This window comes from Ostrea edulis, chromosome 7 (assembly GCF_947568905.1).
Source record: "Ostrea edulis chromosome 7, xbOstEdul1.1, whole genome shotgun sequence".
NCBI classification, from domain to species: Eukaryota; Metazoa; Mollusca; class Bivalvia; order Ostreida; family Ostreidae; genus Ostrea; species Ostrea edulis.
Genome location: NC_079170.1, coordinates 84,006,381 through 84,031,835, shown reverse-complemented (window position 1 = coordinate 84,031,835; position 25,455 = coordinate 84,006,381). Strand labels below are relative to the sequence as shown.

Sequence of the window (25,455 nt, the reverse complement as noted above, 5' to 3'; positions counted from 1 at the left end):
AGTAGGGCTATAACAATGCTACGAGTCTCGCATTCGACACCATTTTAAAATCTACGATGCCCCAGCCAGGCGGAGATTCTTGATTTATATATTTTTTTCTCGATCTTATAATTTTTCTCTTTCAGCATCCATGGAGACCGTCCTAGTTCATTTCCGGGTTATTCAGTTACGCTTTTCATAGATTTTATTTCTAAGGTTGGTTTTCACGTTCAGATTATAATCCTACGACAGATTTACGGTCCGGACACCTTTCGTCCTAAGTTTGTCGGGGAGAGTGTTGATAATTCGGACAGTATTTGATGCATTTCGGAAATGCTCATCATCTAACCACTGAACCTAGGCATATTGTATATCGGTTGATTCAACGAACATTCTAAATTGTGCTCTCGGGTTTCATAGGATTTTTTCCTGCCATTTATGCCACATATTAACACTTAAACACAGTTAGGCAGAAGGTTGTAACTTCGGACGTTGGTGTTGTTATTTCGGACACATGGTGTTATAACTTCGGACAGTTAGGAAATTCGATTGTTGCCGTTTATTTCGTGGTTCAATGGCATTTTTGCTTTCGTTTTTGCACATTAGATGATTTTTTTTTTAATTTTTGGTAGTTTTTTTTTTATTTTGTTTATAATTCTTTAATAACTTTTATAGTGCTTTTTATTTTGTTTATAATTCTTTAATTATATCGGTAACTTTTATAGTGCTTTTTATTTTGTTTATAATTCTTTAATTATATCGGTAACTTTTATAGTGCTTTTTATTTTGTTTATAATTCTTTAATTCTTTAATAACTTTTATAGTGCTTTTTATTTTGTTTATAATTCTTTAATTATATCGGTAACTTTTATAATGTTTTTTATTTTGTATATAATTCTTTAATTATATCAGTAACTTTTATAATGTTTTTTATTTTGTTTGTAATTCTTTAACTATATCGGTAACTTTTATAGTGTTTTTTTATTTTGTTTGTTATTCTTTATTTATATCGGTAACTTTTATAGTGTTTTTTATTTTGTTTGTAATTCTTTATCTATATCGGTAACTTTTATAATGTTTTTTATTTTGTTTATAATTTTTTAATTATATTAGTAACTTTTATGGTTTTTTTTATTTTGTTTGTAATTCTTTATTTATATCGGTAACTTTTATAATGTTTTTTATTTTGTTTATAATTTTTTAATTATATCGGTAACTTTTATAGTGTTTTTTATTTTGTTTATAATTTTTTAATTATATCGGTAACTTTTATAGTGTTTTTTTATTTTGTTTGTTATTCTTTATTCATATCGGTAACTTTTATAGTGTTTTTTATTTTGTTTGTAATTCTTTATCTATATCGGTAACTTTTATAATGTTTTTTATTTTGTTTATAATTCTTTAATTATATTAGTAACTTTTATGGGTTTTTTTATTTTGTTTGTAATTCTTTATTTATATCGGTAACTTTTATAGTGTTTTTTATTTTGTTTGTAATTCTTTAATTATATCGGTAACTTTTATAGTGTTTTTTTATTTTTTTTTTATAATTCTTTAATTATATCGGTAACTTTTATAGTGTTTTTTATTTTTTTTTTATAATTCTTTATTTATATCGGTAACTTTTATAGTGTTTTTTATTTTGTTTGTAATTCTTTAATTATATCGGTAACTTTTATAGTGTTTTTTATTTTTTTATATAATTCTTTATTTATATCGGTAACTTTTATAGTGTTTTTTATTTTGTTTATAATTCTTTAATTATATTAGTAACTTTTATAGTTTTTTTTATTTTGTTTATAATTCTTTAATTATATCGGTAACTTTTATAGTGCTTTTTATTTTGTTTATAATTCTTTAATTCTTTAATAACTTTTATAGTGCTTTTTATTTTGTTTATAATTCTTTAATTATATTAGTAACTTTTATAGTGCTTTTTATTTTGTTTATAATTCTTTAATTATATCGGTAACTTTTATAGTGCTTTTTATTTTGTTTATAATTCTTTAATTCTTTAATAACTTTTATAGTGCTTTTTATTTTGTTTATAATTCTTTAATTATATCGGTAACTTTTATAATGTTTTTTATTTTGTTTATAATTCTTTAATTATATCAGTAACTTTTATAATGTTTTTTATTTTGTTTGTAATTCTTTAACTATATCGGTAACTTTTATAGTGTTTTTTTATTTTATTTGTTATTCTTTATTTATATCGGTAACTTTTATAGTGTTTTTTATTTTGTTTGTAATTCTTTATCTATATCGGTAACTTTTATAATGTTTTTTATTTTGTTTATAATTCTTTAATTATATTAGTAACTTTTATGGGTTTTTTTATTTTGTTTGTAATTCTTTATTTATATCGGTAACTTTTATAATGTTTTTTATTTTGTTTATAATTTTTTAATTATATCGGTAACTTTTATAGTGTTTTTTATTTTGTTTATAATTTTTTAATTATATCGGTAACTTTTATAGTGTTTTTTATTTTGTTTGTAATTCTTTAATTATATCGGTAACTTTTATAGTGTTTTTTTATTTTTTTTTTATAATTCTTTAATTATATCGGTAACTTTTATAGTGTTTTTTATTTTTTTTATAATTCTTTATTTATATCGGTAACTTTTATAGTGTTTTTTATTTTGTTTGTAATTCTTTAATTATATCGGTAACTTTTATAGTGTTTTTTATTTTTTTATATAATTCTTTATTTATATCGGTAACTTTTATAGTGTTTTTTAATTTGTTTATAATTCTTTAATTATATTAGTAACTTTTATAGTTTTTTTTATTTTGTTTGTAATTCTTTAATTATATCGGTAACTTTTATAGTGTTTTTTTTAATTTTGGTAGTGTTTTTTTTATTTTGTTTGTAATTCTTTAATTATATCGGTAACTTTTATAGTGTTTTTTATTTTGTTTATAATTCTTTAATTATATCGGTAACTTTTATAGTGTTTTTTATTTTGTTTATAATTCTTTATTTATATCGGTAACTTTTACCAGAAAACTTGGTCTCAACGGAACTTGATTTTACCAATCAAACAAAATGGATGTCATGGTCTTGAACTGCAATGTAGGTGAAGGTCATGTATTTCAATCAACCAATCAGAGCTGGGTTCCACATGCGCATAATATTAGGTGTATTCCATTTTGTAAATATATCTAGTTCGGAAATCAGTTAAAATTTAGAACAAATAACTATTGTAGCGCAAGATATAATGCGGTTTTCTTGACTAATAGCTTTACTCAAACCTATTTCAACTGACCACCACACGCACTTTGCTAATTGTTCAGGACTTTATTCTGGGGTTTTTTGCTACACTCGACAATTTTTTAGTTATCTGGTGGCTCCCAGTTTTTTATTGGTGGAAGAGAGAACCCAGATACAATGTACCTGGGAAGAGACCACCAACCTTCCAAAAGTAAATTGGGAAACTTTCTCACTTACCGGCGCGAGCGGTATTCTCCTCGTATTCATTTGAAGCTTGGAGAATCGGATGGCGAATTCATGAGCGATTCGACTGCATTATTTTTGTGAATACTAATACACTGTACGTCAGATTATGCATGAGATGTTGAGTGGAGCCCGGGAAACTTGATTTATTTATTGTTTAATACTACAGCCTGCGTATCAGAGACAGGGTTACAACTACTGTGAAATTTACAACTGTGTATTCATTAAATTCAGGGGAGGATCAATTTTCATGGGTACCCCTATTCTGCAAATTTAAAAGCCCAGTGAAATGTACAAGCTATATACTGAGGAGTTTAAAAACGTAGCTGGGTATTTTTTTGGTTTTATTTTTCATTAATCAGACATACCATCATTCTGATAAATAAAATCTTCTATCCATCAATTTAAAACAGTCTCGTTATTTTCCGAGATCAAAGGCAGTAGGGGTTAGAAAAAATTCTATTTTGGTTCGTTAATACCAGTTATGTCCACCGTTACCGTTTATGAAGGGGGGTAGGCGACGTTCCATTGACTGACAAATGGTCCGAATGGAGGGATATGATGTCATTCTTCCAAACAATGACCTTGTCAGTTCCTGTAGACTTTAGTGCTTAGATTAGCCTGTTCAATCGGGGTAAGATCTGACGACATGGCGCGGGGCAGTGAAGGATATTTTTGAAGAAAATTCCGTGTCAATCGTGCAGTGCGTATGTGCGCATTCCCACTGAATAACGTCTGCTTGCACCATACCAAATGCTTGATTTTGCGAATCATTGCTTAAACGTGGCATTGCTTAAAGCTGTATGATGAAAGGTGAAGATAACGAACAATGATCAATGTCATAACTCCTGTAAGCAATACAAAATAGAAAGTTGGGCAAACACGGACCCCTGGACACACTAAAGGTCGGATCAGGTGCCTAGGAGGGGTAAGCATCCCCTGTCGACCGGTCACACCCGCTGTGAGCCCTATATCTTGATCAGGTAAACGAAGCTATCCGTAGTCAAAATCAGTGTGCCAAGATCCATTGTTCGTGTATTGTTTTTGTCCATAATTACTTTAAAGCGAATTAATTAATTTTTAATACCTGGGCACGCATGCACCAGCGATTATTAGGAGGGTACTGAAAAGTCTTCAAATCAACGGCAAATTTACAAAATATTCAGAACAAATAGTGTAAGGAACAAAAACTCTGAGTAGATATTAAAAATGTCCTTCTCGTGCAATTGCGCTTCTGTCAAAATACTGATGCAGTAACATATATTTCTTTAAAGTACATAAAATATTCTTGTGCGACAATAGCAAACAAATGTTTTGTGACACATTTTGAAAAGCGCAGCGGACGATATGAAATCCGCGTGGGTTGGAAGAGATTTCATGGTTTGGCTGTTTGCCAGGTGTTGCTAAAACGTATTTTAAAATGATAAGCAAGTGCTTGTGTTTACTATCCCTTTTTCCGGAGTTGACATTTTCTGACACCCTCTCTCTCACGGATTGTGACAGTGTGTTGTTTCACAAATGTAAAGAAAATTGAAAATGAAAAAATAAGATACCGAAAAAGAAACAACCTTTCAAATCTTATTATTTCTTCTCTGGTATTCACCTTTAGAAATAAATTTACAAGCACATCCACTTAATAAGATGTTTTCATTTCCCTGAAAACAACATTGAAAAGATAAAGTTACAATGACGGCCTCTTTTTTTCCTATTCTTTAGCTGTTGTTTGTGCTCTCTCTCTCTCTCTCTCTCTCTCTCTCTCTCTCTCTCTTTTCTTGTGAAAATGTTATCGCCATTTGATAACTTATTCTTTCCATTCTCTGCCCATGGATATTGCTGTCATAGTGCCTCAATTACAATATTCTTGTAAAACAGTTTCTAATCTAACTTTTATACAAACATTTACCCAATGCCTCGTTCACACGAAGAATTTTTAAATTCGCATTAAACGTAAGTTAATGCGAATTAAATCTGAAGAGAGGCTTTTACCCCTCGTAAAGATATTCCCGAAATTTTGATTTTGATGAAATTAATATATTTGCCCGATAAAAAAATCATAGCTTCATATATCATTTTAAATCCTCATTAATCTTGTGTAAAATTATCATTGGTTGTTTGTTCAATGTTTACAATAGTCTTGTAACCCAGCGTTGACAGAGGTATTAGCGGGCAGCTACCTACATATGATTAGTTTTTCTCTCCACCCACCCTCCTTGAAAAAGAAAAGAACAGAAATAAGAAGCGAAAAAAAATTGATCCGATCAATTAACGGACTAGGAAAATTTCATACTAGTAATTGAGTGATGTGAGTAATTTTGAAATTTTGTTCAAATGAATACCAACTGGTCACTGCGACATATATCGGTATATCTCTTCCAAAAATTAGAATGTTAGATATTCATGACTTAAATCGGGAAAATTTTCTTTAAATATATATAATCATGTAGAACACAACGCAATGTTTCAAGTTTGTCTTTTAAAAAATCAGATGACTTCGTTGCATTTGTCATTTCTATTCATCCATTTTGACTAGAATAATATCAGCTTTGTCGGATCGCGAAATTTATTAAAGACAGAAAATATATGCATCCTTTAGCCCCTTGACGACAGTGACCTTTTGAAACGTGTCTGCTGTCCTTAATGAAACGAGACCAGTTTGAATAAGGTTTAACTACCCAGACCTCCATTCTTTACTGAAGATAGATTGAAGCATGATGTGGAGAATGACTGTGATTAAGTATTATCTTATATATACGTACATGTACTAGATATTCCTCATTAAAACGAAGACTTACAGGGTAGTGTAATATTTTCACCGTAAAAGTTTAATTGTAATTGTTTTAATACAGTGGTATTTGTTTAATTGTAATTGTTTTGATACAGTGGTATTTGTTTAATTGTAATTGTTTTAATACAGTGGTATTTGTTTAATTGTAATTGTTTTAATACAGTGGTATTTGATGCCCTACAATGCTTTCTATTTGAAATAGAATGCGCTAATTGCTGAATATATGCACTCTATATTATAAAATTGGGGTTGTGACACAGGAAATTTTAATACATCGTGTAAAATAATTGAATAAAATATTATATTTTCATTGATATAAATGAAGTTGGATTGATATTCATTAATGCATGTATAAAGACAAAATCTACCTGCTAAGTTATATTTCGTTAAGAAAATTATATGAATTATCTATTTTGAATTTCCCGATCTAGTTTTTTTTTTGGTTGTTGGTTCTGTTCTTTTTTCCATTCCGCGTTTTGTTTCTGCTCCCCCCCCCCCCCCCCCCCCCCCCCCCATCAGATCGAGTATTCTACCTGTACCTGTGATTTGTATGAAATAGACTACTGACGACAGATTAACAATATCAACTGTTGTCTGTGCATGAAATGAATCTACTTCTGTTGATATGTCACATTATCATACATCATACATGTATTCATTGTATTGATAAGAAAATGAAAACAGTGATGAGGCCTGTGGACGTTGTTGTATATTACTCTTTCGTTCAAAGTGTGTTCTGCAGATATAGCAGGTTTACCGGTATCATACTATAATAACAAACATATTTAGACCTTAACTTTTAATTTAGAGATAACTTTATATGTGATTTTAAATATCCTACAAAACCAATACTAAATTTAGATATTTTTGCTTTGTTCTAGTAAATTGAGAAGAATGAAGTTTTGTATGAAAATTAAAGAAAATCACAATATTATTTTGGAATCATTTGAAAAAGCATTCAAAATTATATAGATCTAAGCCTAATTTTCTTTCTTTAATTATCAAGTACCCCAGTTTAATCCTCGTCTAGAGTGTCAGGGCTCCCTGGATTGCACACATCTATAGCACAGTAATTACAAAATCATATACATGTGTCAATAATTACATGTATTAAAGAAAATAATGTTATATAGTACATCATTGTGTATAATCAGAAACACGGAAAAGTATTGGCTGCGATAATATTGTTAAATTCAGAAATTTGATTTCAATGAAAGAAAAAAAAAAACATACATGAAGCTCAAGGTATTTTAATTTTACACAAGGTACATGTGTATTTCATCGTTTACCCTGTGCTACGTTACTAGAGGCAGGTTACCTCAAATAATGGGTTTCTAGGTCATATAAAGGAGTTATTGTTACGTAATATTATATAACATATATGAATAATTATAATATACAGTGGATACAAAAAGGGGCTTACTCCTCACCTAGGACACCCTGAATTGGATACATTTATATAATACAAGTTCTAAGCATAACTAAGACATCGTTTGAGAAAAGGAAGATTACTTTCACATGTTTTAAGAAGTGTGATACTAACAAATTAAAAGTTATAAAAAGCTTTTAAAAATACTTTATGCATTACTGTAAAAATCTAAGTTAGATTAATCTTACTTAACATAATTTTCTTTAGAATGTGAGATATATTGAGAGTATACACTTAAATTTGATTTAGATAATGAGGTATACTTTTGCGATTTCATCAGGCGAATGAAAATACCTTTGGCATCATTTGAGAACATTGGAATACTATGAGGCAGATATGTGAGAATTTATCAAATGATTTAGAATTGTTTTCGAATTATTTGAGAACATTCTAGAGATTGTCGAGAAATACAGTTACATTTAATCGAGATGAAATGATGAGACATATTTCAGAGGAATGAATTTTTTTTTTTTTTTTTTTTTTGGCTTAATGGTTTTTAATGTTTCTCTGAGTTGTATTGTGTGGTAACATTGTGTTAAGGAAAAATTCTTAGATGTCATTTAATAAAAAGGTGCACTCTTCACATATCAAATCGAGGTTGTAATGTATTCCAGCAAACGTTTTATGCATAATATGTATGTTACTGCAAAATGCGTTCATTTAATTAATTTAACAATCCCATTACGTTATAAATCATTTTTACAACAAGGATAAAACTAAATCGAACAACAATATGGATTACTATAAAACATTTCCATTTTTCCATTTCATGAAAAATATTAATTTCATAAGGAAATCCCCATCTTAAATACTAATTCATGTAGCATGCATTTATAATTGTTTAGACAAGTGTTCCAAACTTCCAATATTTTATTCTTTCCTTTACGTAGCAATTGCAGCAAATTATTGAACATTTTATTTTGATAGTGACAGCAGAGCTGAGGACTGTCAGGGAGGAGAACGAGATTACAGAGTTCCATCATCGACCTCAAAGCGCCATCTATGCGTGATAACCTTGTGTTTTCTGTAATACCGGAGGATAAGCGTGAGGACACAGAGGGGGTTCTACAGGAATTTCTTCAACGAAAATATATTTCTTTTAAGTTTCAAGATTTTTATTTATGAAACAAGACAAAACATATACAAAGCAAATGAAATACATGTATAAGATACAATGTGTATACGATATGGTTATCATTTTACCATGAAATCAAAATAGATACAGTATATGTCAAACAATTGTAGTTCTTTTCCATAATTCAAATAATATTTCAATTTCGTGATATATTTTCATCCAGTTTTTATTGTAACATTCAATCTTATCTTGACCTATATAAATACCTAAACAATTTACGGCTTTCTTAGTTACCTTTATTCCCTCTACTGTTTCAAGCTGGTTTCTCAGGTTTTTGAGTAAAATACATTCTGTTTTTGTGAACTTTATTTTTGACCCTGTTAATTCACAGAAACTTTTAATGGTGTTCATTGCATGGTTTAGAGAATCGGTATCACGTCAATATAGTGTCATGTCGTATGCATGTTTAATATTTTTAATTTCAGTTTCTAAGTTTTTATTTTTGAAACCGTGAATCGAATTATTAGATTTTATTTTATCTGATAGAATTTCTGCAACAAAGAGGTATAAAATCGCTGAAATTGGATAGTCTTGTGCATCTGACATGTTCTAGAGATCCAGCCATTATTTTTTAAACGGAAGATAGGATTTTTATAAAGTATTTTTATCCATTTAATAAAATTCATTCCAAAATTAAATGTTTCTAGAGTTTTGAACAGAAAATTCCACTCGATTGAATTGAATGCTTTTTCAAAGTCGAGCAATAATAATAAGTCCTCTTGATTATTGTTTTCCCAGTAATAAAAAATATTTAATATTAATCGTGCGTTGCTTCCTATAAATCTTCCTTTTATGTATGCTGTCTGTTCGTTACTTATATAATCATCGATAACTTTTTGTAAACGACGAGCAAATATGAATGCAAATATCTTGTGGTATGTATTTGTAAGGCTAATGGGTCTGTAATTTTTTAATAGGAATTTCTCTCCTTTTTGTGAATTAATGATATGACAGCAAGTCGTTGGGAAAAAGACATTTCATTTGATAAAAAAATTCTTTAAGCATCCCCCCCCCCAAAAAAAAAACAACAACAAAAATTCCGATAACTGATCCCAAAAGCATTGATAAAATTAAGTTGGTAAACCGTTTATACCTGGCGATTTGTTGTGTTTCATATTCATAACAGTTTCTCAACATTCATAGAAAGTTGGAAATTGCTCACAATTATTTCTCGCATTCTCAGATAAACATTTAATATTGCTATTATTTAAATAACTCTGAATGTCAGAAGAATTTATATTTTTAGTATCATATAGATTTTCATAAAAATTACACATTTACTCAAAATATCTTCATCAGTATAGTTAAAGTTTCTTTTCGTTTGTTCTGTAGTTCATTAATAACATTCTGTGATTGATGCTTTTTTTTTCTACACTTAAAAAATACTTAGCATTTTTTTCTCCCTTGTCAATCCACTTAGCGCGTGACCTAATTTGAGCTCCTTTTGCTTTTTAACCATACAAGTCATTTAATTGCGACTCCAAATCTTTCTTTTATTCATATCAATTTGGAGATGTGGGAGATATTCTATTTCATTTATTTGTTTTTCAATGTTTGAAATTGTATTCTTAAAATTTTTCTGCGATTTGATTGAAAAATGTATAGAAAATAACTTAATTTTATGCTTTAAATCTTCCCATTTTTGTGTTTTGTTCCTTGTGAGTTTTTTTTTATATTTTGTATAATATTTACAATTTGGTTTTTATATTCACTACTTTTTAAGTAGGAAGTATTTAATTTCCAGTAGCCTGTTCCTCTCTTGTTATCGTGTATATTAAGATAAAATCTAATTGCTTTATGGTCAGACATTCTAGTTCTATTAGAATGAATTCCTGGAATTTTCCGTAACATGGGAGATTTTCATTTATTTAGAAAAGTTTTACTAATGAATACAAAATCGATTTTAATTTTGGGTTTGTCAGAAGCATTACACCACGTGAAACCATCTGTTTTATCGTGTTTGCTTGTCCATAAAGCGACAAGATTTAACTGAAATATTATGTCATTTAATACTTTAGAGATTTTATCTGCACAATTATCTATTTCACAGTTAAAGTCTCCACATATAATGATATTGGAGGAAATGAATGTTCGAGTAATTATTAATGAAAGTTCTTAATCTTTTGAAAAATTGGATTCTACATGATTCATTATTTGGTGCATATATATTAACTAAAGTCAATTCTATGTCGTGCAATTTCACGTTGATTAATAACTTTCGTCCGTCGTTTGATCTATGAGTATTCAGATTATTAATGTCTAATCCATTTTTAGTCAGTATTGAAATACCTCTGCTAAATGTTGAATCAGAAAAGCAGTGTATAGCTTTTCCATACCGTGAAAATTATACAACAATTCGTTTTCTTCAATGGAATGCGTTTCCTGTAAAAAAAAAGCAATATTGATTTTTGAATGTTTTAACCAATTATAATATTTTAAACGCTTTTCTTTGGTATTTAAACCTCTTGCGTTAACAGACTTAAATTTAATGTTGCCCATGCTTCAAACAAAAAATCCTACTAAAGAAAAACATTTCTATTTACCTTAAACAGAAACAAAGACATTGTCCATTTGAAGTCCTAATTAAGGGTTTAGATCTTATGCGAGCACAAAGGGTTAGGGTGAAATTAGCCCTTTTCTTATTAGCTCTTCTGAGCCGAAAGCTAATGCTATGGTAGCTGCAGAACTGTAGCTCTCTGAAAAAATATTTTATGGCCATTTGTGCGGTGTGCGTAAACTTTTTAGAAAAAGGGCTATAACTCAAGAACCCCTTGGCCAATTTTTTTCAAATTTGTTACAGGGTATCATTGGCCCAAGGGCTTTCATACATACTAAATAGAGGGATGTGACCCTTTAATAAGGGGAGATAATCAGGAAAATACAAACAAAAGTAGTGGTTGCTAAAAAATCTTCTTCTCAAGAACCACTGGGCAGATTATCACCAAACTTACACATAAGGATGAGGATATGTTGTAGATTAAAAATTGTTCAAGGCATTACCCTGGGGCAAAGGGCGTGGTCTCAAGGTCACTTCAAAGTTGACCTAAATTTATATTTCCTTAAATCTTTGATACATTGTATTTTAGTCATTATAAGGACTAGGATCATCAAATTTTGACAGTTGATGCATCTTAGGACCTTGTCTCAAGTTGTCTCAAAAGTAGGTCACGGTGACCTACTTTTTGAATTTTGCAGGTATTTATTTTAAAATTAATTTTGATGCATATCTTGGACACTTTGAAGCCTATGATCATCAAAACTTGTCAGTTGATGGATCATGGGACCTTGAAATGCGTCAACTGAAAAATAGGTCACCGTGACCTACTTTCTGAATTTTATGGCTTATCATTTATAGATATATTTTAAGTTGTTATTTCAAATACCGAGAGGTTTAGAATCATCAAATCTTGTAAGTTGATGCATCTTGAGGCCTTGAAACATATTTATAAAAAAGTAGGTCACAGTGACCTACTTTTTGAATTTTGCAGATATTCAAATTTCACATTTTCAATTTCAGATGCATATTTTGGGCACTGTAAAACCTAGGATCATCAAACTTTGTCAGTTGATGTGTCTTCAGTCTTCGGTTTGTGTCGACCAAAAAGTAGGTCACCGTGACCTACTTTTGGTATTTGACAGCTAATTTACTATATTTCAGACACTATTTGACTTACAATCATCAAACTTTGTCAGTTGATGCATCTTGAGTCTTCGGAGTGTATCGACCAAAAAGTAGGTCACTGTGACCTACTTTTGGCATTTGACAGTTATATTTATATATTTCAGTCACTAATTGACCTACAATCATCAAACTTTGACAGTTGATGCATCTTGAGTCTACGGAGTGTGTCGACCAAAAAGTAGGTCACCTTGACCTACTTTTGGAATTTGACGGCTATATTTATATATTTCAGATACTATTTGACCTACAGTCATCAAACTTTGTCAGTTGATGGGTCTTGCATGTTCGAAGGGTTTCGACCAAAAAGTAGGTCACTTTGACCTACTTTTGGAATTGGACGGCTATATTTATATATTTCAGATACTATTTGACCTACAGTCATCAAACTTTGTCAGTTGTTGGGTCTTGCATGTACGAAGGGTTTCGACCAAAAAGTAGGTCAACTTAACCTACTTTTGGAATTGGACGGCTATATCTATATATTTCAGATACTATTTGACCTACAGTCATCAAACTTTGTCAGTTGATGCGTCTTGCATGTTCAAAGGGTGTCGACCAAAAAGTAGGTCACCTTGACCTACTTTTGGAATTGGACGGCTATATTTATATAATTCGGATACTATTTGACCTAGAGTCATCAAACTTTGTCAGTTGTTGGGTCTTGCATGTTTGAAGGGTGTTGACGAAAAAGTAGGTCACCTTGACCTAGTTTTGGAATTTGACGGCTATATTTATATATTTCAGATACTATTTGACCTACAGTCATCAAACTTTGACAGTTGATGCATCTTGAGTCTACGGAGTGTGTCGACCAAAAAGTAGGTCACCTTGACCTACTTTTGGAATTGGACGGCTATATTTATATATTTCAGATACTATTTGACCTACAGTCATCAAACTTTGTCAGTTGATGGGTCTTGCATGTTCGAAGGGTTTCGACCAAAAAGTAGGTCAACTTGACCTACTTTTGGAATTGGACGGCTATATTTATATATTTCAGATACTATTTGACCTACAGTCATCAAACTTTGTCAGTTGATGCGTCTTGCATGTTCAAAGGGTGTCGACCAAAAAGTAGGTCACCTTGACCTACTTTTGGAATTGGACGGCTATATTTATATAATTCGGATACTATTTGACCTAGAGTCATTAAACTTTGTCAGTTGTTGGGTCTTGCATGTTTGAAGGGTGTTGACGAAAAAGTAGGTCACCTTGACCTAGTTTTGGAATTTGACGGCTATATTTATATATTTCAGATACTATTTGACCTACAGTCATCAAACTTTGTCAGTTGATGGGTCTTGCATGTTCGGAGTTCGCTGACCAAAAAGTAGGTCACCATGACCTACGATTGGAATTTGACAGCTATATTTCAATATTCAGATACTAATTGGCTTAAAATCATCAAACTTTGTCAATTGATATTTCTTGGGTTCTCAAAATGTGTAAACCAAAAAGTAGGTCACATTGACCTACTTTTTTTGAATTCTTAGGATTTATCTAAAGATTTAGAATACTAAGAGGCTAAGAATAGAAATGGTGGGGTTGTACAATTTATCAGAAGAGTGATTCTAGGCCCTTGGGCCTCTTGTTTTTAGAATCCAATGCATTTCCTTTGGGAGATGTCGTTTTGGTCCCGAGACGACACTCTTCATCTGTGTAAGAGTCGCTTGTTGAGATATGTTTTTCTCTCTTGGGTAGTCTGTGTGAGAGTCGCTTGTTTAGATCTGGTTCTATCTCTAGGAGCACAGGGGCTAAGCCCGTTTTGGGCCCGAACTCTGTGATACCATAAATATAGAAAGCGGTCTAACTCTGACACAGATAAAAAAAACTAACCACTCGCTTCAAATGCCTAAAAAATCTTAAACTAGGTAAGCTATGCGTAATTTGTCGTTTTCCTTGCATAAATTAATGTTTTAACTACTTGCATGCCATATTTCAAGGCACTGGTTCTTAAAATAACAAAGATATACGTCATCGTTCTCTCGATTTCACTTGTTTATTTTTACTAGGACATTTACCGGTCCAGGTCACGGAGTCGTTTCTCGCCTATGACAGCAGCGAAATTCAGACTAGTATGGAAGATTTCGGACCTGTCAATTAAAATTTCACATCAATTATACGCTACTTACTTCATCATATTTTAATAATGTTCTTTGTTTAGACGTTACATGACTTATTTTTCCTCAGCGGCATCAACTGTTGACAAGATCCGCCATTTTAATGATTACACTAAATACCCGATAGACTTAAAATCTCAAATACCTTAAAACTGATCAAAACATTATTCTTGTGATATTGCACTTAGAGAAAGAAATTGAACATTATTTCTTTGCTTTATTATTTTGTTTTTGTTTTTGTTTATTCTATTTCATTTAGATTATTATTACCCACCCCACCCCCACCCCCCTTGTTTAAAGTTTTAGATATTTCGGGTATTTAGTGAATTCATTAAAATGGCAGATCTTGTCAACAGTTGATGCTGCTAAGGAAAAATAAGTCGTGTAACGTCTACACGAAGAACATTATTAAAATATGAGGAAGTAAGTAGCGTATAATTGATGTGAAATTTTAATTGACAGGTCCGAAATCTTCCATACTAGTCTGAATTTCGCTGCTGTCATAGGCGAGAAACGACTCCGTGACCTGGACCGGTAAATGTCCTAGTAAAAATAAACAAGTGAAATCGAGAGAACGATGACGTATATCTTTGTTATTTTAAGAACCAGTGCCTTGAAATTTGGCATGCAAGTAGTTAAAACATTAATCTATGCAAGGAAAACGACAAATTACGCATAGCTTACCTAGTTTAAGATTTTTTAGGCATTTGAAGCGAGTGGTTAGTTTTTTATCTGTGTCAGAGTTAGACCCCTTTCTATATTTATGGTATCACAGAGTTCGGGCCCAAAACGGGCTTAGCCCCTGTGTCTAGGAGTATTCTGTGGGAGATTTATTTGTTGAGATCTGTTTTTCTCTATTGGGGTAGTTTGAAGAGACTGAGGACGATTTGGATGTTGATGGAGACGCGAGGCAACTTCTGAAAGAATGCAGCCAAGTTTGTTGGTGCATGGTCAAGCTTCAACACACGTGTGAATGGTAACATCCTTGTCCAGCCCAGAAGCCCAGAACTCATCATATGTGGACTCAACAAAACACATGATTCTTTTTTTGGTTAATGAGAGAATCGGCGAAAACCGGAACTTGTTCAGCTTTGGTCTCTATAATTTCTGTCATAATCTGGATTTGGTTTAAGGAAAAAATGGGTGACGGCAAGACGTGTTTCCCAATTTTTTCGCATCTAGGGCAGATCTAGCGGCTTGTTGTGCTGAAGCTCTCTGTAGACCACCGCTAAGCATCGCTTTCACGTATTGAAAGGCGTGTTCTGCAGACTTGTGGTTTACACCAAATAACTGCAAATCACACGGGAAAAAGTTAGACAAACAGTTGTCTTGGCCAGCAAAAGGAATGACATTGGGTGCTGATTTAGTGTAGTATTCACATTCAAAGTTTCCAGGTCCGTTACCTTCGGATTTGCAAATTTTGTAACGCTTATTGTTTAGGCATTCTTTAGTGTAGTGGTGTTCCTTCCAGCAATTCATACACCGTGGAGTGCATTTGGTGGACGGTTGACCGTAGTGGTAAATAGTACATCTTAAACCGGCACAATAGATTCATTTATACCAAAGCGCTAGATGAAGGTATGGTCCTCCCACGCACAGCTATTCGTGCCTCTTCAACGAAAATGTAACCTTGATTACGAAGTACAATTTGAACGAGTCCACAGAATGGGGAGGTTGAATGAGTTTACAGTAACGAACATCCTCCAAAAATTGTAGCTAATTTTACACCTTTCAAAGACAGGGAATTCAATCGAACGCGAGCTGCTCAAAAGCTGTGAGGATCAAGAGTATGGGTGAATGAACAGTTTCCACCCGAAATAGAGGAAAAGAGGAAAAACTGTACCCTATTATGAGACAAGCGAAGAAGGACAACAGACGTGCGAGATGTCCTATTTATTGACGGGGAAGAACACCTTGCATCCGATAGATCCGCCCACGGACGTGGCCCCGCTGCCTCCGAGAGAAGCAAGCAGGGAAACTCAACGTTAAATCGGCCGAATCAACAGACTGATCTGAGCGCGTCTGGGCGTGACCGACAGCCGCAAAAGAGACAGCGTCAGCACTCCACCCGCGACCGAATGCACTAGGGACTCGCAGGAGAACAGACGTCAGAAAACCCGAATGATAAACCCAATTTCTAGTGTTTAAATGTCTGCGGTGTTAATAGAAGACTACAATATAATGGATTTGTTGAGTTTTTATCTTCATTTGATGTTATATGTTTGACAGAAGCTAAAACTGATGATACGGATGTTTTTCAGATACCTTGTTTTTCAGTTTTTCTTAAGAATAGATGTAGATTATCAAAAGTTTGATCCGGTGCCATTGCTTTGCTGTTTAGAGATTCACTTGTGAAATATGTTACAGTAATTAACACAAATTGTAAATATGTATCGTGGTTTAAAATGAACAAATCATTGTTTAACATCCATGAAGATATTAATTTTATTGCTGTATACATCCCCCTGAAGGAAGTAAATACTCATCTCCTGATTGTTATATTGAAATAGAACATGAATGAATCAAGATAAGTAGAGAGTGTAAATATGTATGTTTGATGGGAGATTTCAAATCGAGAATTGAAAATTAAATGATTTTCTTGAAGTGGATGATTTTTTTAACAAATGTCATATAATGTGTTTCTGTTGAAACTGAAAATAATGATATTTTATCATTTTTTGACAATATCAATATTCCCGCAGTCAGAACAGTGCAGGATACTTCAACTAATAATTTTGGTTATAAATGGATAGATTTTTGTGTGAATGATAACCTATATATTGTAAATAGTTGTATGGCTAATGATGACGGTGTGGAAGCTTGTAAAAGTAGAAACACTGGGGACTATGTGTTATCAAGCAGAGAATTGTTTAATATGTTAATGAAGTTTAATATTTTAGATTTTTGTGCTTTATCTTTAGATGTTCACAATCCTATTTCTTTTTGAATCTCTACAGTTCAGAATTTCACCACTTGTAAAAAAAAAATGAACGTCAAAGTACAGGTGAAAATCAGTCAAGTGTGAAATCATGGTGCACATACAAAGCAGACGATTTTCGTAACAGTATCGACTTTCAGGCGTTAAATAATATTGAAAGTTACATAAGAATGAATTATCCACTAGGTCTAGTATTTGTAAAGCAGACATTACAAAGGTAGCAAATGATATATGTATTGTGTACATGAACTCAGCCAGAGAAGTATTTGGAGTTACAAAAAATGTACAAACAGCGAAAAATAAACGCTGATTCAATAGAGAATGTAGAGCTGCAAGGAGAAAATTTCATTTAGCGAAACGACTTCATAACAGGCACACGACAATAGAAAACAAAGACAATCTTAAAACAATGAGTAAAAACTGCAAACGTATATTGGATAGTTGTATAAAAAATTAAAGTTTGAAATAACACGTAAACTTTCTTTCTGAATTGCCCTCTAGAAACTCTAAAGAATATTGGAAAATCTTAAATTCATCATATAAAAATAAGAAATGTACCGTCGATATTAACGAAATGTTTCAGTTTATGGGGGATCTTAATTTAGATGATTCTAATGACGATTTAACGGGGGATTTTGACAATTCTGATTTTGTTCCAAACGATAAAGTAGATACCTTTTATGAGTTCGTCAATACTGTTATTACTGACGACGAAATAGAAAAGGCTGCTAGAAAACTTAAGCATGGTAAAACACCTGGTTATGATAATGTATTAAATGAACATATCTCATCAACTTTGTCAATATTTTTACCTGTGTATAAGAAACTTTTTAATACGGTTTTTGACAGTGGCTTTGTTCCAGATGAGTGGGTACTTGGAGTTGTTAAACCTATATACAAAAATAAGGGTGGCCCAACATCAACAGAAAGTTACCGTCTTATTATTATGTGGAGTTGTCTCGATAAACTTTTCACATGCAATTTAGATAGTCAACTGGAGGCATACGCTGAGGAAATTATATTGATTAATGAAAATCAAGCTGGGTTTAGGAAAAACTATTCAACATTAGACCATATTCTTTCTTTACAGTTTTTGTCACACACTCTAATGAGTAAAAAAAAAAAAAAAATTATTTTGTGCATTTATTGATTTTAAGCAGGCATTTGACACTGTGCGGAAAAAAGGTCTGTGTGATAAGTTAACTACATACAAACTGTATTGCGGGAAAGTGTCTTACTTATATCAGAAATATGTATATAGGAATTAAATCAATGATTAACCCCTTCTCTACCGTACCGGTCAATTTGACCGGTGGCGCGTAAAAACGGGACAGCGCAAAAGGAGTGCCTCTAAATCTTTCAAACTACGGTCATAAGTTATGTGATCTATGTATCATATCTTTGGAAATTTTCTCTAATTTTTAACTATGTAAAAATCAGTTAAGTAAATAAAGCCATTAAATTAATAAAAGCATTTAAAGCGAAAGATGGCTTCGTCTAAATATGACGCAACGCTTTGTCGCAAGGCCATTTTCCCCCTTGATACGATTTTTTAAATCTCCCGTATGAATGCACTATTTTTTAAAAATATTTTTGAAAAGCATATATTCCCTGCTTTCAGAACATTTAAAAATTATTTTTAATGCCTGGCAAAGTTATGAGAAAATAGCTATTTTTTGCACATGTACGCTTTTTTACAATTTTATTTCTACCAATATCTATATATGGAAATAGGGAAAAGTAAATACAGCCTGTAAAAGTAGAGGAAATTTTCTTTTTGATGGACCCTTATTCGTGTTGTAATTCTTGTTAGTTTTTATATTACGATAAAATGAAATTGGGACATGCTGCACGGTTTTCTTTAAAATTAGCGACAAAATGTCGGCACTGAAAGCGATCGACGCGCATGCATCGCACAATAAAGTAGTAAAAACTATTTGTATTGTCCTCTGTTGGCAATATGAATACTTTTTGATACACTAAAACAATATACATATATGTATGAAATAATCAGCCAGATATTCTCTGCTTTAAAAAAAAGAAGAAGTATAAAACCATTATTGGTAAATAACAGTTACACCACCTACTTGTAACTTTATAAAACACCTAATGAGAATGTTACATCGGTAGAGTGAATAAAAAGTATTTCAAATTCAGATATAAACGTTATGTAATATTTTTTTCGGAATAGAAATAATTTTTTCTGCCAAACAAAGAAAACAAAAAGACCAATCTGCATATTGTATATATAATACATTTTCCCCGTGATCCGGATCGCGGCCGCGGGGTTTTATGAAAGTGTGCACGGGCAACACACGTGTTTCCGTTTTAACGAAAACAACAACACAACAAACGCTTGTAATGTATTTTACATCTTGAAAACGACCTGATGTCAGATGAAAAAGTCTGAAGATGGGAAAGGCTATAAGCCCGTGAACTGATCCGACCGGAAACTCTGTGCACTCAAACACACACAAATTGCATACGTCATACCTTCTACTTTCGTTTTCCTATATATGATGCTGTACTCTGTTCACGGGCCTGATTCTAACACGAATTAAAATGTGATCCAGTTTCCGGGCCTGACTTTAATACTAATTAGGATAAGATTCAGTTCACGGGCCTCTAATTAGGATATGATCCAGTTCACGGGCCTGACTCTAACACTAATTAGGATGTGATTGAGTTCACGGGATTGCTTCTAACACTAATTAGGATGTGATTCAGTTCACAGGCCTGACTCTAACACCAATTAAGATGTGATTCAGTTCACGGGCCTCTAATTAGGATGTGATCCAGTTCACGGGCCTGACTCTAACACTAATTAGGATGTGATTGAGTTCACGGGCCTGATTCTAACACTAATTAGCATGTGATTGAGTACACGGGCCTGATTCTAACACTAATTAGGATGTGATCCAGTTCACGGACCCGATTCTAACACTAATTAGGATGTGATTGAGTACATGGGCCTGATTCTAACACTAATTAGGATATGATCCAGTTCACAGACCTGATTCTAACACTAATTAAGATGTGATTCAGTTCACTGGCCTCTAATTAGGATATGACCCAGTTCACGGGCCTGACTCTAACACTAATTAGGATGTGACCCAGTTCACGGACCCAATTCTAACACTAATTAGGATGTGATTGAGTACACAGGCCTGATTCTAACACTAATTAGGATATGATCCAGTTCACGGACCTGATTCTAACACTAATTAAGATGTGATTCAGTTCACTGGCCTATAATTAGGATGTGATCCAGTTCACGGGCCTAATTCTAACACTAATTAGGATGTGATTGAGTTCACGGGTCTGATTCTAACACTAATTAGGATGTGATTCAGTGCACTGGCCTCTAATTAGGATATGACCCAGTTCACGGGCCTGACTCTAACACTAATTAGGATGTGATTGAGTTCACGGGCCTCATTCTAACATTAATTAGAATATGATCCAGTTCACGGGCCTGACTCTAACACTGATTAAGATGTGATTCAGTTCACGGGCCTCTAATTAGGATATGATCCAGTTCATGGGCCTGACTCTAACACTAATTGGGATGTGATTGAGTTCACGGGCCTGATTCTAACACTAATTAGGATGTGATTCAGTTCACGGGCCTGATTCTAACACTAATTAGGATATGATCCAGTTCACGGACCTGATTCTAACACTGATTAAGATGTGATTCAGTTCACGGGCCTCTAATTAGAATATGATCCAGTTCACGGGCCTGACTCTAACACTAATTAGGATGTGATTGAGTTCACGGGCCTGATTCTAACACTAATTAGGATATGATCCAGTTCACGGGCCTAATTCTAACACTGATTAAGATGTGATTCAGTTCACGGGCCTCTAATTAGGATATGATCCAGTTCATGGGCCTGACTCTAACACTAATTGGGATGTGATTGAGTTCACGGGCCTGATTCTAACACTAATTAGGACGTGATTGAGTTCACGGGCCTGATTCTAACGCTAATTAGGATATGATCCAGTTCACGGGCCTAATTCTAACACTATAATTATGATATGATCCAGTTCACGGGCCTAATTCTAACACTAATTAAGATGTGATTCAGTTCACGGGCCTCTAATTAGGATATGATTGAGTTCACGGGCCTGACTCTAACACTAATTAGGATGTGATTGAGTTCACGGGCCTGATTCTAACACTAATTAGGATATGATCCAGTTCACGGACCTAATTCTAACACTGATTAAGATGTGATTCAGTTCACGGGCCTCTAATTAGGATATGATCCAGTTAACGGGCCTGACTCTAACACTAATTAGGATGTGATTGAGTTCACGGGCCTGATTCTAACACTAATTAGGATATGATCCAGTTCACGGGCCTAATTCTAACACTGATTAAGATGTGATTCAGTTCACGGGCCTCTAATTAGGATATGATCCAGTTCACGGACCCGACTCTAACACTAATTAGGATGTGATTGAGTTCACGGGCCTGATTCTAACACTAATTAGGATGTGATTCAGTTCACGGTCCTGATTCTAACACTAATTAGGATATGATCCAGTTCACGGGCCTTATTCTAACACTAATTAGGATATGATCATGTTCACGGACCTCATTCTACCACTAATTAAGATGTGATTCAGTTAACAGGTCTCTAATTAGGATATGATCCAGTTCACGGACCTGACTCTAACACTAATTAAGATGTGATTGAGTTCACGGGCCTGATTCTAACACTAATTAGGATATGATCCAGTTCACGGGCCTAATTCTAACACTGATTAAGATGTGATTCAGTTCACGAGCGTCTAATTAGGATATGATCCAGTTCACGGGCCTGACTTTAACACTAATTAGGATGTGATTGAGTTCACGGGCCTGATTCTAACACTAATTAGGATATGATCCAGTTCACGGGCCTGATTCTAATGCTAATTAGGATATGATCCAGTTCACGGGCCTGATTCTAACACTAATTAGGATATGATCCAACTCACGGGCCTGATTCTAACACTAAATAAAATGTGATTGAGTTCCCGGGCCTAACTCTAACGCTAATTAGGATATGATCCAGTTAACGGGCCTGATTCTAACACTAATTAGGATATGATTCAGTTCATGGGCCTGATTCTAACACTAATCAAAAATGTGATTGAGTTCACGGGCCTGACTGTAATACTAATTAGGATATGATCCAGTTCACAGGCATCTAATCCAATCCTTGTAAACCCTAACCCAGTCCTTGTAGAGCATAGCTTAGTCCCTGTAGAGCATAACCTAGTCCCTGTAGAGCATAACCTAGTCCCTGTAAAGTATAACCTAGTCCCTGTAGAGTATAACCCAGTCCCTGTAGAGTATAACCTATTCCCTGTAGAGTATAACCCAGTCCCTGTAGAGTATAACCTATTCCCTGTAGAGTATAACCTAGTCCCTGTAGAGCATAACCTAGTCCCTGTAGAGCATAACCTAGTCCCTGTAGAGTATAACCTAGTCCCTGTAGAGTATAACCTAGTCCCTGTAGAGCATAACCTAGTCCCTGTAGAGTATAACCCAGTCCCTGTAGAGCATAACCTAGTCCCTGTAGAGTATGACCTAGTCCCTGTAGAGCATAACCTAGTCCCTGTAGAGCATAACCTAGTCCCTGTAGAGCATAACCTAGTCCCTGTAGAGTATAACCCAGTCCCTGTAGAGCATAACCTAGTCCCTGTAGAGCATAACCTAGTCCCTGTAGAGCATAACCTAGTCCCTGTAGAGTATAACCCAGTCCCTGTAGAGTCTAACCTAGTTCCTGTAGAGCCTTACACTGTCTTAGCCTATAAAATGCAACTTTGTCTCTGTACAACAGTATCGTATTTCACTGATAATAAATTTTCCATACATGTTTATTATTAGTTTAATCATCAGGCACAATTGAATAGTCTCGTGGGGATTCGGGTTAGAATAGATCCTCAGTACCCCCTTGCTTGTCGTAAGAGGCGATTAAATGGGGCGGTCCTTCGGATGAGACCGGAAAAACAGAGGTCCTGTGTCACAGCAGGTGTGGGACAATAAAGATTCCTCCCTGCTCAATGGCTATAAGCGCAGAGCATAGGCCTAAATTTTACAGCCCTTCACCGCCAGTGGTGACGTCTCAATGTGAGTGAAATATTCTCGAGAGGGACGTTTAACAATATTCATTCAATCAATCATGCACAATTGAATAAATACCCAGTCTCTCTGTGTTATAGACTTTTCCAGTCATCTTGAGCTAAATCAACATTTTTGTGCCAGACCCATTTTTGTGTGCATCATAACTCAGTATCTCTATAAATAGCTGAATCTGCAACTACTACATGTAAGAGCTTGACGTATTTGACAGACATTTTTTTCCACAATTTCCTCTGGTACTTAGTCTTGATTTTAATTAAGAAGAAAAAGTTGAACAGATAACAGTTTTATTATCAACACCTTAGACATACAATGATTAAATTATCACATTGTTGTAACCTTTGACATTGAAATATTTTCCAGATACATGTACTTATGAAAGAGCTGGCTCGCATTCTACCTCATGCTCCAAGATTGCGTAGCAATAGTAACACATGATGGCCATATTAGACAGATTGATAATGATGGGTAATCAGATCAAACATCCTTAATATAAATCAAATTTACATAATCTGTTAAGAATTGATTATATATTACTGGGTAATTAAGGGGTCTTTCATGAAAAGAAATGAAACATCTTTAAGTTTTCATAAAACATATGAAACAACAATTTTATCTTTCTTTCAGTGATTAATTGGTAAACGCATTAAACGTTTCAATGTTCCATGGGAAATACAACATAACTATTTATTCTATATGTTGAACAAGAGGCCCATGGGCCACATCGCTCACCTGAGCCACCTTGGCTCATATTGAAAGAGTTTTCCTGAATAATTGTATGTAAAACTTTGATTCTCTATTGTGGCCCCATACAACCCCAGGAGGCCATGATTTCAATAAACTTGAATCTGTACTATGTCAGGAAGCTTTCATGTACATTTCAGCTCTTCTGGCCCAATGGTTCTTGATAAAAAAAATCAAATGACCCACCCTATTTTTGTGGTCATCTCCCCTTTGAAGAGGGCATGACCCTTCATTTGAACAAACTCGAAAGCCCTTTACCCAAGGATACTTTTGGCTAAGTTTGGTTATTATTGGCCCAGTGCTTCTGGAGAAAATATAAAATGTTTAATCACGGACAGACAATGAACAACAGGCGATCAGAAAAGCTCACTTGAGCTTTCAGCTCAGGTGAGCTAAAAAGTATTTACGTATGGAATAATTTTCTTCATATGTGTCTTTTTTCATCCAATGCTATTTCTCCCCACTTTTAAATTAACGTTCAGATTTAAAATACATCAGAGTTTCCTGTAAATATGCATATCGATATGTGATATATGTCCTTATCAACTACAGAGTTTCATAATACTGCCTTGCATGTGAGTTAAAACAGTATACCCTTTACAAGTCGTTGCCTGCAGTATATAATAACCTCTCTATGATAAGAATGAGTTGAATTAAACAATGCTATAATTCTAATATACAAATGATCCATGTGTACATGTAAACTCTCCAAAGAAAACAATTTAAACAATGTTAATGTTGCTGAAGAAAATTTACCACAAAGCAAAAGAAATGCAAACGTTTGGCATCGGATCAAGTGCCTTTGACCTTGTTGACAATATACAATTACAAACAAAAGAAATAATAATAATTTATTCGTTTTGTGAGTGCAAACTCAGTGGAGGTCAGTGGAGGTGCATCTTCTGTTGGCCTCCTCATATGCCATTCCTGTTTTGGAACAAATGAGAACAACGGCCTCTTTTAACATCACAAGGGGCAGGTAGTGAGCTGCCATTCTGGAGAGCAAACAAAATTCTATGAAAATTTAAACTTTAAATATTG

General features: G+C 33.5%; 1 protein-coding gene across 6 annotated transcripts in view; it reads right to left on the bottom strand.

The window, feature by feature from the left end:
- Nucleotides 1-25,455, bottom strand: part of LOC125654091 (uncharacterized) — a 68,517-nt gene that overhangs the window by 17,336 nt on the left and 25,726 nt on the right. For 4 of the 6 annotated variants that reach the window (XR_008796402.1, XR_008796400.1, XR_008796401.1 and 1 more), the window contains exon 5: nt 23,941-25,409. The exons of 1 other annotated variant lie outside the window; for it this stretch is intronic. Coding sequence is in view for 1 of the 5 variants with exons in the window: in XM_056142776.1 (XP_055998751.1) it covers nt 11,078-11,122 (45 nt within the window). In the remaining 4 variants the exon portion in view is untranslated. Of the gene's footprint in view, nt 1-11,077; nt 11,171-23,940; nt 25,410-25,455 lie in introns of those variants that run through there. One more of the 6 variants, XM_056142776.1, reaches the window with a different exon arrangement.